The sequence below is a fragment of the Clupea harengus genome, chromosome 5, assembly GCF_900700415.2.
Source record: "Clupea harengus chromosome 5, Ch_v2.0.2, whole genome shotgun sequence".
Lineage (NCBI taxonomy): Eukaryota > Metazoa > Chordata > Actinopteri > Clupeiformes > Clupeidae > Clupea > Clupea harengus.
The window spans coordinates 22,354,535-22,367,806 of NC_045156.1; the positions used below are offsets into that span (position 1 = coordinate 22,354,535).

General features: G+C 42.3%; 1 protein-coding gene across 1 annotated transcript; it reads right to left on the bottom strand.

Annotated features, from left to right (window-relative positions):
- Positions 1-2,137: 2,137 nt before the first annotated feature.
- Positions 2,138-7,472, bottom strand: srsf3b (serine and arginine rich splicing factor 3b). The gene is made up of 6 exons (XM_012824896.3): positions 7,338-7,472; positions 5,597-5,807; positions 5,198-5,335; positions 3,315-3,353; positions 3,045-3,131; positions 2,138-2,822 (listed from the first exon to the last, which is right to left on the bottom strand). Exons 2-6 carry the CDS (start codon positions 5,797-5,799, stop codon positions 2,795-2,797), a joined length of 495 nt encoding a protein of 164 aa, XP_012680350.1. The 5' UTR covers positions 5,800-5,807; positions 7,338-7,472; the 3' UTR covers positions 2,138-2,794.
- Positions 7,473-13,272: the final 5,800 nt, after the last annotated feature.

Genomic DNA, 13,272 nt, shown 5'->3' on the forward strand with positions numbered 1-13,272 from the left:
ATACAGTTCAAGGCCAGACTGAAAGGGAACAATCCAAACCCTGACAGACCAAATCCTAGATACAGTTCCTTTTACTCAGTTAGTTCTGAGGTGAACAGGTCATGCAGTTCACAGCACGCACTATAGTCATGGCATTAACTGAGGATTGTGAACGCCCCCTGCTGTTCATATTTTGAACAGTTTGTGTGAATTTTATTTACAGTTTTTCTCGATTGCTTAAGCACGATTTTGAAAACAGGGCCTGGTTTTTCAAAACACTACAAACAATTAGCACAACCACACACCCAATTAGCAAAACACCTTAGATCCTTTGCAAAATGAAACATTCTTGTAAAAACTATACACTAATTTATCAAAACCATATTTTGTTACCATATGAAACACACGTTGCATATGACTTAATTCTGTTGGTACCAGTTACACACTGCTGTTGCAAACCTAAAACACTTTTAGCAATTCTACTTCTCAGTGATTAGAGTAGTGTAAGTGAAATACACAGAGAAAGAGCAAATATACAATAAATTCACCAAACACTACACAAGACCAATGCTGCAAACTGATGAAAATATAATTTATTTCTCTCCATATCCCAAATCAGTCAACATGTCAACATGGAGAATCACAACAAAACATGTCCCACTTTTCATGCTTCTACAGTAGTGTGCATAACACTGTAAGCTCAGCAAATATCAGACAAACGTTAAATTCTGTATCCAGTACAGGTTACAATAACAGTAAAAAAAAAAAACGGAAAATACAGTACAGATAGAAGTTGTTTCATTTGAACCTGATGTATTTTCAGGATGCGTGCCAGTGTTGACTGAGGACATTAATGTATTGAAAATGGCATGATCACCGATAATGTTGGCTTGAATTTCTCTGAGCCTGATGGCATGGCCAAAACCAATGATGATCTCTCTCTTGTTCGTGCGTGAATATGGGCCCCCTTCCTCTTTTCAAGTTCATTTGATAAATTTGGTCCTCGTCTTCTTTGAGCACGTTTTCAGGTCTTCTTCATCCTCTACCTCCACTTCGACCTCAGCCTCTGGCACGGCCTCCGCCTCTTCCTCCTTCTCCTCCTCCGTGGATTCCCCCTCTCACCCTCACTCTTCTTCTTCTGACTCCTTCCATTTTGGTTGAAGACAGATCTGTCTGCATTTCTATAGTGCTTAAACCTGTTTGATGTGTCTACAATTAAGCACTCATGTGTTTTGCGCACTTGATGGCTGTGTTAAACCAATTGGCTCATAGGTGTGGTAATTTGAGTCAGTGCTTTGGAATTGCAAGGAAATGACATCTTGATATACTTCTGTGTGTAATGTATACAAGTGTGTTTAGTGTTTTGCAAATCACTGTGTGTATTGTTTTGCAAAAAGTGTGAGCTGACATTGTGCTTATAGTGGTGCAAATCTGGGCGAGTTTAGCTCTTTTTGCATTTGAAAGTCAGGTCATGCTTAGCTTATAGAAATGAACATTAGAGATGTTTATTAACTTAAATTTGACATACAAGTGTTAGGACCCAGATTTTCCATCTGTCCAGCAGTGGAACTCGGGCTCCAAACAGCCCTAACGACACACTCTGATCTGGCTCCAATTTCTACTGCTCAAACAGCCTGAAATGTAAACAAATGCAATAATGTTCCCGGTATAAAGGAAATCAAATGGACCTGAAAACGAGAGGATATTACTTTTAACCACACATTTGTTGTGAGTCTTAGCACTAAGCTTTCCTAAATATTCAGGAAAGGTCAATCACCCAAGTTCCACCCGCTGCTTACATGCTCATCATGTCCCCGACTTGGCATACATCTGACATTACACAAGAACACGTTGGACAGTGTTTTTTTTGGGTTGGTCCCCTTCCATCAAATCATACCAACATAATTACCAATCCATGTGTATGAGACACCCCTGTGTCTAGTGCAATCTGATAAATATCTCAATAAAGAGATCACCATTCCAATGTGTAGACAAGGTTTAATCAGGGCCCAGAAAGTTTCATGAGATCATGGGGGAACGCTGAGGAATTGACGAGTCTCCCGGGAGTCCTTTGTCACCAACCCCTCTTGATGTCACACATTAAAGTGTTCTATGTAGCACATACTGCGAGTTGGATTTCAACGACAAGACATTTAGCTTAGTTTAACCAGTTTTAATTCTGATAACATTATAAACGGTACAAACATGGGGAAATCTTCCATGGGTTTTTTTTTTAAAAAAAGAAGCCATTTCTTAGTGCCATTCTTTCTTTCATTCATTCATTTCCCTTGAGATGGCCTAGCATACAGTCTCCTATGAGGAACCAGAGCCTTCTACATGAAACGGCAGAGTAAATAAAAAACAATTTACATCATGAAGTACGGGATCAGAATCAGACGTTTTACATGAATAGCTAAAATAAAAACAAAAAAAAACCTCTGGAAAACATAGACTACAGTTATAATTTGTGATCTTTACATTCAGACTCTACCAATACAAAGACAGACGCAGTGGAATGCTGCAGAGTAAGAGTGGACTAAAAGTAAAGCATGACACCTGAATAAAACTATTTACAAAAATCACAGAAGATATCAGGTACCTTACATATCATAGCGGGGAGAAAACACACTGCAAAAATCAAAGACAAAAGCTAAAATTGATGTAATATAAAAGACCAAAGCCCAAAAAGGAAAGAAAGAAAAAGAAAGACTCTGGGGCAGTAATATCCATTGATAGGCGACCGTTTGAGATTTTCTTCTTCATTGCCTTAGACTCTGACGTGCGAAATGTTCTCCTTTAGCCACCCGCATGGCCTTTACTTTCTGTCATTAGACCTGGAGCGGCTGCGGATGCAGAAGGAGGTTAGATCAACGCCAAGGGCAAATACAAGCTCACAAAGCGTAAAAGCATATTTGGCACGGGTGTGTCATAATGACTGACAGTGTAATCTAAACAGCTAGAACCACTGGGGGGGGGGGAGAATACCTGTTTACTGTTCCGTTCACTCGCTGCATCAATGGGTTGGTTTGCCATACATGAACAGTGGAGCGGGCCAAAGTGCTTACCTGCGTGACCTGGAGAAAGATCTAGACGGTTTGTGGTTCCTGTCCCGTGACAGAGACCTCTCCCTCCTACGGTCTCTGGAGAGCGACCTACATAGGACAAAAATGGACACACTCAAGGCCGTCTTTCACACTTAAAAGGCTGATGTGAGCTTGAGACCTGACTTCCGATGTCTTACAGCTACTACTTCGAGCTTCAGACAATCCGCCAGCTCTATTCTCATACCTACGGGCTGATATCTAGAACACAGGTGGAGAAAGGAGGGTTCTTACCTGCTGCGACTCCTGCTGAAGCTCCTTCTCCGGGGGGATCTGAGGGGAGGAGGGGCGGAGAGAGAAGGGAGAGTGTGAGAGAGCCCAAGGTGGTGTGGAGACCTGCCCACCCCACTCCCGTTGCTACTCAGAACTGCCTGTGCTAACCACGTATGATCACGCCTATCCCTACTAAAGGGTGGGGGAGGGACACGGGATTTCTTGAGGGGGGGGGGGGGGTCTGGTAGCTCAAAATCAGACTGAATGACCAAGTCAAACACAGATATACTCACTCATAGGGCTGGACTGGAAAAACGGTGGCGTTTGTGGATTTAAAAAAAAGACTAGAATTTTTTTTCTAAAACTGAAAATGTTCCCCCCTAAAAGTACCCTTTTCCCTGTGGGGACCTAAGAACACCCAATAAATGAAAAAGGCCCTTAGTCAAAGCTACCCAATGAGTTGCCAGAAAAGTCAAAGTTACCCCATGAGCTCCCACAGAGCACTCACACACACACACACACACACACACACACACACACACACAGGCAAACACCACAGCACTCACACACATTCAAAGTCCATAGAATCCCAACCCATGAACCAAATGACAAAAAAAGAAAAGCTCATCAGGACTGCTCCTCGTGTTGCTGCTTTTGAAAAACATTAGGGGCTTATCTAAACCTTCCATAAACCTATTTGGAGGTATCACAACAATGTGTCAAGAGATATTCATTGTTAAACTGAAATCTCAAAAAGAACAAAGAAAATAAAAATGATTCAAAACCAACCCTTTGCCTGACAAGGGCAGCACCCTTCTCTTCACTTTAAAACTGTTATCAGCAGTAAACCGTATGAAGCAGGAAAAACTTACTAGTCTTTTGGTTTTCAACAAGCTAGAAATGACGAAGGGGAGGCAGACTGTCGGCTGGGTAGGCAGAATTGGCTGAATAGGACTGGCCAGATGCTGCGAGGTGATTAGTTGACTGGCGGATGGGGGTTGGCAGTGGATTTTTCCTGCTTTTATTGGTTAGCCGAGGGCTGTTGCTGGCAGGTTGTAGTGTAGACATTTGGGAACGTAAAACGCTGATTGGTCGGATATGTGAAGTGGGCCGCTGCCGATTGGGTTAAGGTTGGAGGAGAAGGAGGTTGGAGGAGGAGGCTGAGAACGGCATGCTCAGGAACCAATGTTGCGACCTGAAGGTTGGCCATGCCTGGGTCATGTGACAGCACCAGTCAAGCTGATTGGGGGACGCTGACCAGCGGTCACATGATGCTGAAAGAGGACTAGTTGACTGAGTATCAGGTTGGTGAGAAGAGGCATGGTGGTGACTCTGCAACGGGGTTCATTTTTTTAATTAATATAGATGGTAAATAAATGAACAACCTTTAAGAAAAAAAAAACCTTAAACAAAAGCTAGCATTACAACCAACCAAATCCATTATCATACAACCCTTCCCAAAATGCAGGAGAACAATTTAGGCTTTAAGACCTGGGCCGCATAGTTTGTGTTAAAGTGCTTAGGTTTTAGAAATGACTTAATGAACATACAAATATTTGTCTTGACAGCCCAGGCACTACAAATTCCACCCTATAAATGTTTGGGTTTGAAATGACCTCAATTTATGTTAAATTATCAAAAATGGCAATGAGGATGATAACTGCTTAATAAACTAAATACCCTGGTCCTAAAGACACAAACACACACATTATGGCTGCACCACACCATATACACTGCCTGAATGATTGCTAACACAGGTGCAAGGCACAGAGTCGCAGCATGAGGAGAGGAGGGAAATTACAGGACAGGTAAAACTGAAGAGTTGGGAGAGAAAAAGGTCAGTAATCACCACAGGCCACTACTGAAATAGTAGTCAGGTGAGGGGGAGGACAGGGTGTGGTTACCTGCGACCCCGAGCGGGCGGGCTCCGCCGGCGGTAGTCATCGCGTGGTCGACGACTCCAGGATGGTGGCGGGCCCCTGGTGCGGGAGCGTTTCTCACCGTTGGACAGCTCCACCCGCACACGACAGCCGCACAATGTCCTACAAATACATAGTTGTTGAGCAAGAAATTACGGTGAAAGAAAAACTTGGCTGAAATGGCAAAAAGTGAAAACTGACGAGAAACCTGTTCATAGAAAGGGCCCATAAAATATGGAATGTGCAACCTGGTACAGTCTCATGTATTAGAGATCACGCAACACCAATCCATCTCTTTTATAAAGGACTCGTGTCCATGGTCAGATAAAATTATACCATTGTTTTACATTTGCCTCACGATTACAAAAGCATGCAGGTTTTTACCTTCCATCGAGTTCCCTTACAGCATCTGTTGCATCCCTGGGGTCTTCAAACTCCACAAAAGCAAAGCCTGGGGGGTTCCTCGCCACCCAGACACTGCGGAGGGGGCCATAGTAGCCAAAGGCCCTTTCCAGCTCTGTCTTGTTGCCATTGTTCCCTAAGTTGCCGACGTACACCTTGCAGTCCAGCGGGCAGTCCCGATGCATGGTGGGTTCTAAAAAAACACAGCAGACCACAAATAAGAGGCTTTGTTACCGATCTGTCACTAAACACGCTCAGTCCTGTCTGGGTTTGGACTGGCTTTTTTCGCAGTTATAATGCTGAAGAAACAATCAAAATCTGCATGGGTGGGACTAAAAGCCCCTTAACGTGCAATTCTGGTTTGGTTTCTAGTCTTGTTAAAAATGATAGTCAAATGGAAGAACAAGTTTAGATCGCCACAGGCAGCTATGCTTGTACTGCCAATGACAAGAGCAGAACGTTAAGGCCAACATACCTGAAATAACATGTCAACGCGTATTGTTTGGAATAAAGAATCGGCAACTTTAAGGCATTAGTTACGAATGACAGCAACAGCGTTTCTCACGAACAGCCTGAGGGGGGTTAAGTGTGCCAAAGGGTTGCAACTCTGGGGTTGCTTCCGCACAAACTCACTGCGCATACGATAACTAAAGCTGCGAAGTCAGCCTTGCATGCCAGCAGTTTGGTGTGTGGACTGGATTCATATTCAAATCGAAGCTTAAAATTACATTTGTACACTGTACATAACTGGCTAACATGAACCTTGAATCAACGTTAAATGACAAAGTGCCTTGAGTTATCTATGCGCCTTACCAGACATACAAAACCTTTGCCATGTGTGTAATATCTCGAAACTAGTGAGACCGCTATCTTAGTTGAATGAGCCAATCATAAGGAACTAACGTTAAAGTTAGCAAACAATTAACGTACAATAACAACGCCTTGTCCATGTACAAATGAATGTATGGGCAATTGAATTAAAAATAAAAGGATATTTAATTAAAACAACAAGGAACCACGAACCTACATGCTACCGAGCGTAACATTAAACGTTAACTCCGTACAGTGTTCTCTAGCCTAGAAACGTTAGCTAAGTGTCAGTAACGTTATCGAGATGTCAATAACTAACGTTAGCCAATTTTGATTAGTGGTTGAATTTAGCATCGATGAGTAAGCGTACGTTGGCACGCCACCTCGTAAAATTTCAATATGTTTGACATTTGAAGCATTGCCCATCAATGAATCAGCCAGCTATATGTAATGAACCTGTGCATCTCGACAGATGCAAACCATACCCCGCCATTGTCTACTGTTCAAAATGGCGGAAGAGACATTCGCCTCCCCAGGTATCTATTCATCTATCTTTATCAATTATTCTACCATATACATGAAATAACTAACCCGTTCAATCGGTGCAAGCTTGGCTGGGTGCAATACTCCCACCGTAATACATAATTTACCTATTAAACTAAATGACATTGCTTTGAGAAACCAATGAACCCACGACCCCTTCTTGCTTCATTTTGCACTAGCTTCGGCTGGTCAGTATACAAGCTAGCTGAAGTCAGCTTTTTCTAGCGTTGAGCTAAGCTGAGGCCTTTGAAAATGGCTGCCGCTTTTGCAAAATCTCTGGCGAAGAAGGTGGCGCCAACAAAACATGTAACCGTTTTCATGGCCAAACCAAACATCACACATAGCATGCAAACATATTTTCGCAACTTACCCTTAATGATTGCAGTTTAAGTTGGACCTCTGTAGTCCTCGTGGTGTGAAGGAGAGAGTCTTTGTGAAATGAAATGGCGCTGTACAAGACAACCGGATATCCGTCCTCATGGAAACCGTATCCTTTGCTTCCGGTTAGACTAAATTCGCAAGTGACACCAGCCTAAATAATCCTAAATAAAACATCCGGTTTTTTGGCAATGGCGCTCGAAAACATTTCAAAATAATAGTCCGGTCTAATACTGTTACTACAAGACGCTCGTGAGCGAGAACAATGAGTGTTGAAAATAATTAAAAGACAGTCATAATTTGCATGTCTGACTGTCGTATTTGTGGTGATGTAGATTCGAATTTAAGACAGTGAAATAGGTCTACATATTTATTATTTCACTGTTATGTTGGTTATCATCTGCTTCATCTGCTAAAGTGTTAAAAACTTACTATATAAGCCAACATAGCCACGAAAAAGGAGTGAGTTCACTTGTTTTTCATTTAATTTCCAAATGGTATTTTTTCTCTATTTGCTCTCTCATAATTATATTATATATAAAAGGCACAAAGTTGCAATATTACAACTTTTTTGAACTTCTGCCTTCTGCAAGACGCTACAGATCTATGCAAGCTGGAACGACTCGCCTCAATAACAGCCCCTCTGCTATCAGACTCCTGAACTCCCAAAGCTGACCTGGAGTTTTTTTGTTTTTATTTTTATTTTTTTCCTACCCCCATCTCCCCCCTCCTTACTGGACTGAGCTACCTATGACAAAAGAATACCACCAACATTGTTGTGTGGCAATACACTTTTTATCTATCTATCTATCTATCTATCTATCTATCTATCTATCTATCTATCTATCTATCTATTAGTTCAAACGTTCAGAGATGTCATGCATAGGTGGTGGAATCATACATTTATTGAAGTCACCACATACTAAGGGTTCTTTTTCTTTTAAAAATAGCAAATGTAATTTTCCTGAGTGCTGATCATCTGTGGCATCTTAGTCAGGAGCTGAGCTTTGTACCCTTACATTATCCAGCACGGCAAATACATGAAACATTCATGTAATAAATATTTCAGAAAAGGCACTGTAGCCTACATTAACTTTATGTTTAATTAAACATTTTAAATAAAATTACTCATTTCACCTAAGTTAATGGTAGTAAGTCAGAATCATAAATGGGTTTCTGTAGGTTTTCATGTATAAGGAATTTGTTTCGGTTGTGTGACACAAACAAGTTAAATAGTTGACATTTATGTTCATGTCACATTTACAATAACATCCAAGTAAAAGCTATATTTAAAGGGAAAAAAAGACATATGCTGGGGACACTGAGGCATCAAATTCTAGTTTTATACTCAGTTCCTACAATGGCACTACAACTACTGCAAATGATTACAAGAAGGGACAGGTAATCTAATGTTTTCAAGAATGAACACAACATTTCTCTTTCAGTTAACATAATGTAGGCCCCTACATGAAACAGACCCTCTTTATAAGCAGGCTTACACTGAGAATTATTTAATAGCAGTTGCATTGAATATATTACAGTGTAACTGTGGAATGACACACACTTAGCCAATGCAAAAGCATATTTTACTTTAAAGAAAGTAACTAGTTTGTGTACTAATGTTATGGTTTAATCACTTTGACAATCCATATTTTATTAACTACATTTATAATTCTACCCATAAACTCGAATCGTAAAATACCACTTGCCTTGCTTCAGTTCGAATAGAAGACTGATGTATTAATACAATTCATGTTTTTTTTTAATGCTACAAGCAGAACGTATGGCCATTAATCAAATGTCAGAAAACACTTGCCTTGCTTCAGTAGAAATGAAAGATTGATGTGTGACAATACAGTTAATGATATACATATGCATGATAACACTGTATGACAATACAGTTCACGCAATACCGCTTTTTTAATGCTATGCACAGCATATGACCATACTTCAAATATTGGAAAACATGTTTTTACATTTCTGATGTTACAAAATCATTAATTTCATACACAGATACACAAATTCTTACTACTGCCACTGTGGCCCTAGAACCAGCATGAAAATCGTACACTACCACAACAAATACATTGGCGCCTGTATAGAAATAATCAAGTTGAAAGTAAGTAGAGCATGAGGCTAAGATTTCTTTATTAGAAGGTGTAGGACATGATTCTGAAATAAAAAGTGGGGAGATGTCGTATGCCATCACAGGCTACAGACATCTACACCCTCTAATAAAGATTTGACCCCTATATTGAGGGGGTACAATTTTTTTGTTTTCATTGTATGTGATGTCAATAGGCCACGCTCTGGAAAGGCTGCATACACCTTGTGGACAATAATTCCCGACTTATTTATTTCAGAATCTTGTTCTACACCTTATAATAAAGAAATTTGACCCCTATATTGATGGGGTTCATTTTTTAGTTTTCTCAGCCTAACAACTTTTGCAGAATCAGTGTATGTCAATTTGGCCTATAGAGGTGAATAGGTCACGCGTTTAAAAGGTTGGACATAACTTTTTAGATTTTAGAAAGTTGTTCTGTAACAATCAGATTTTATAGTCTACTGTATATACTATACAGTCTAACATCTCATATTTAAGCAGTTTTCAATTTTTTCAACTGTCAATGACTCAGTTAATCGTTTAATCGAGACTAAAGAAATTCCTTTTTAGTGCATCCCATAGTCATGAATAATGCATCAAAAACCCATCACCTGTCGCGACATTCTTTACTTCTTGCTGGCCATGTTGGTGTGTTTGTCATACACTGTCATACACTTATTCTACCTCATACTCTGTGCTAGCAATTTCCTGCAATGTAAATAATTGCTACCATCGACATAGATTTTAGTTCCATTACTCTACTTACCCTTGTAACCTTAGCCTCTATCAATTTTGTATACATCATGTATATACCATGTTGTGTTTGTATGTTTTATGTACATTTACCACAAGTATGCTAGCATGCTTATCCTGATACGTATATGATTTAATTTGCCATGTTCCTGATCGTTTCCCCTTCCCTTTTTTTCTTTCCCCTTCTGCCACAAGCCCTCCCTCTCGTGACAGAACCCCCCCCCCCCTCTATGGGTTGGTACAGTACTGGGAACTGGGACTGTGGCACCTAGGACACTGGAGACAGGGGAACGGGTGCCTGGTTCACTTGGGCTGGCTGCATCTGGGGCTTCGGCCTCCTGAGCTGCGGCCTCCGGGCTGGCAGCATCTAGGACTGCGGCATCCGGACTGCCTGGTGCACTGGGACTGGGGGCATCCAGGCTGGGTGCATCTGGAACTGCGGCATCTGGGTTGCCTGGAACTGGGACTGGCGGCTTCTGGGATTGCGGCATCCAAGCTGCCTGCTGCACTGGGACTGGCGGCTTCTAGGACTGCTGCATCCAGGCTGGGTGCATCTGGAACTGCGGCATCCGGGCTGCCTGGTGCACTGGGACTGGGGAATCTGGGTTGCAAGATAATCATGTAAGCAATGCGCGACCGGTCGGAGGAGAGGGTGATGGGCTCAAACTCCAGATGGCATCAGAGGAAGAAACGTCTGCAGCCACCCGGATTGCCATCGTAGCGTGGGAACTGAAGTTCAACAAGGGGATGCCGTGGTTGTAATGCCCTAGCTTGGTCCAGTTGTTGCCGCCTCTGTGACGACCTAGGTTCTCCTGCTGGCGAGCAGCTCCTGCGCCAAGGCTTGCTCACCCTGAAGCAGCGTCTCCCTCAGCTGCTCCAACCTCTTCCATCGCTGTTGATCAACACCTGCTGGGTCCATGATGATCGGGTCGTTCTGTCAGGCTCATGTCGGGGATTGAACCCGAGTCGCTGGTTTGGCTAACCAGCGATATAGCCAAGTGAGCTAGTGAGGACCCAATTGCAGGCTGTTGTTCACAATGGTTCTCTTTATTGACAAACAGGGATATTTCCAAACAGCGGTATCCAACACACAGAGGAACAATGGAAAATCCAAACGCACAGAAGATCAGGAACAGGGCAAAAGGCCATAAAATAAAGGAGCTACTAAAAGGGTAGCTATCAGAAGGAACTAAGTCCTAGCAGCGAGAGGTAGTGATGTTACAAATGAACCCGAGGCTTCGGAGCGTGTGTCGCGAAAGTGAAGAACTTCCAGACGGAGCGCGTATCGAGGCTTGTATCGTTTTCCCGAAATGACAGAAATAACAAGTCCGTAATAATGTCTCTTGACCACCAGAGGCCGTCAATGTCCCAAATCGTGGCCATCGCTGCCCAGACTCGTGACACACATAGCCATCAGTGGGTCTCATTCCTGAACGCAGTTAAGAAGAATTTAAGAAGGAATTTCTTCTGAACTCCACTTAAGATGTTTTTTTGGCATTCATGAAAGTTTTCTCATCTGGGATTTGTTCTGAACTTCAGAAGACTTTCAGAACGCGAAATAGCAGTCGTAAATCAGCCAGAGTTTTCTCAAATGCGATTCCTCAAAAAACCACAAGATGCCCCACTGGGCCGCTCCGTGTTAGAAGTGGCTGAATTTCTGAGAAATCGTTGGTGATTGCGTCCACATCAACTCTACAGAAATCCTCGGATTTAAATAATTATAATAATAATAAATATGAGAATATTTGTATCATTAACAATTACGTTTCTCATTTATAGTCATGATTCTACAAGGCATCGTGATGCCATAAAATAAATAAAAGGACTACACCAGGATGCTGCGCTCGTCTAGTGAGCGTCGTTTGGCACTGCCGTCTGTGCAAGTACGGCAATCCAGACTATTCTCATTTGTAGTTCCACGTTGGTGGAACAAACTGCCTAGCACTACCAGAGCAGGGGCGTCCCTCTCTATCTTTAAGAAGCTTTTGAAGACTCAACTCTTCAGAGAGCACCTCCCTTTCTAACTAGCACTTCGACTAGTGCTTAACTTGCACTTACAGCAGTTACATTCCTGCACTACCTCTGGCTGGTGTCACAGCAGACTGTGTTCGTAAAAGCCAAATCACAAAGTGAGGCTGCTGTAAAGGCAAACTTTATTGTAGTAGCGGAGATCGCTAAAGCAGCCCAACCCTTTACTGAGGGAGAGTTTGTCAAGAACTGCATGATAAAAGTTTGCGACATCGTGTGCTTTGATAAAAGGCAAGCATTTTTAAATGTGAGCCTGAGCAGAACCGTTGCTGATTGTGTATGTCACCTTGCCGCCGATCTACAACAACAGCTGATGGGAAAGGGAAAATATTTCATTGCATACTCCCTTGCTCTGGATGAGAGCAGCGACACATCTGATACTGCCCATGTCAATCTTCATCCGTGGAGGGGATTCGACTCTGTGCGTTATAGAGGAACTACGGGGAAATATCTCTTTGAAGAGGTATCCAAATGTGTAAATGAAATGGGGCTGCTTTGGGACAAACTTGTTGGACTGACCACAAATGGAGCGCCTGCGATATGCAGAAAAGAGTGATCTCTGTGTTTATAGGCAATAACTAATAGGCCTAAGAATAAGACCACATTTAGGCCTACACATAGCCGGGTATTTACAGAAACGAATATTTCTGCCCCTCCGTTTTCAAAAATAACGTCGTACACACAACATCGTTTTCAAAAAAGTTTCTGTTTACATGAACCCGCATAAATACGCCCTTCTATGGAGGGATGCAGTAACTCCGAAAGAGACAGTAGTGATGAGCGCGACATTCGGAAGTTCTCATGCCATTCGTCCGGGAGGACGACTTCTTTCTCGAAGTTTTCCCACCAGACAGCAGTTTGCCCTGGTCGGATCCAAAACTGTCGACGGCGACGTTGGCAGGCAATGTAGCCTATGTCTTGGGAGTGAAAGCAGTAGAAAGACTGCTGACCTCCATGCAGTTCTTCGCCTCTGCTCCTCCATAGAAAAGCAGTTGTGTTTGTAAATACAAACAGGCGTTTGCATTAACCTATAAATGAG

Coding starts and splice junctions, on each gene's coding strand:
- srsf3b (XM_012824896.3), bottom strand. CDS start 5,799: ATGCATCGGGACTGCCCGCTGGACTGCAAGGTGTACGTCGGCAACTTA. Junction 3,354..5,197: donor CCGCCCGCTCGGGGTCGCAG/GTAACCACACCC, acceptor TCCTCCCCTCAG/ATCCCCCCGGAGAAGGAGCT. Junction 3,132..3,314: donor TTCAGCAGGAGTCGCAGCAG/GTAAGAACCCTC, acceptor TGTCCTATGTAG/GTCGCTCTCCAGAGACCGTA.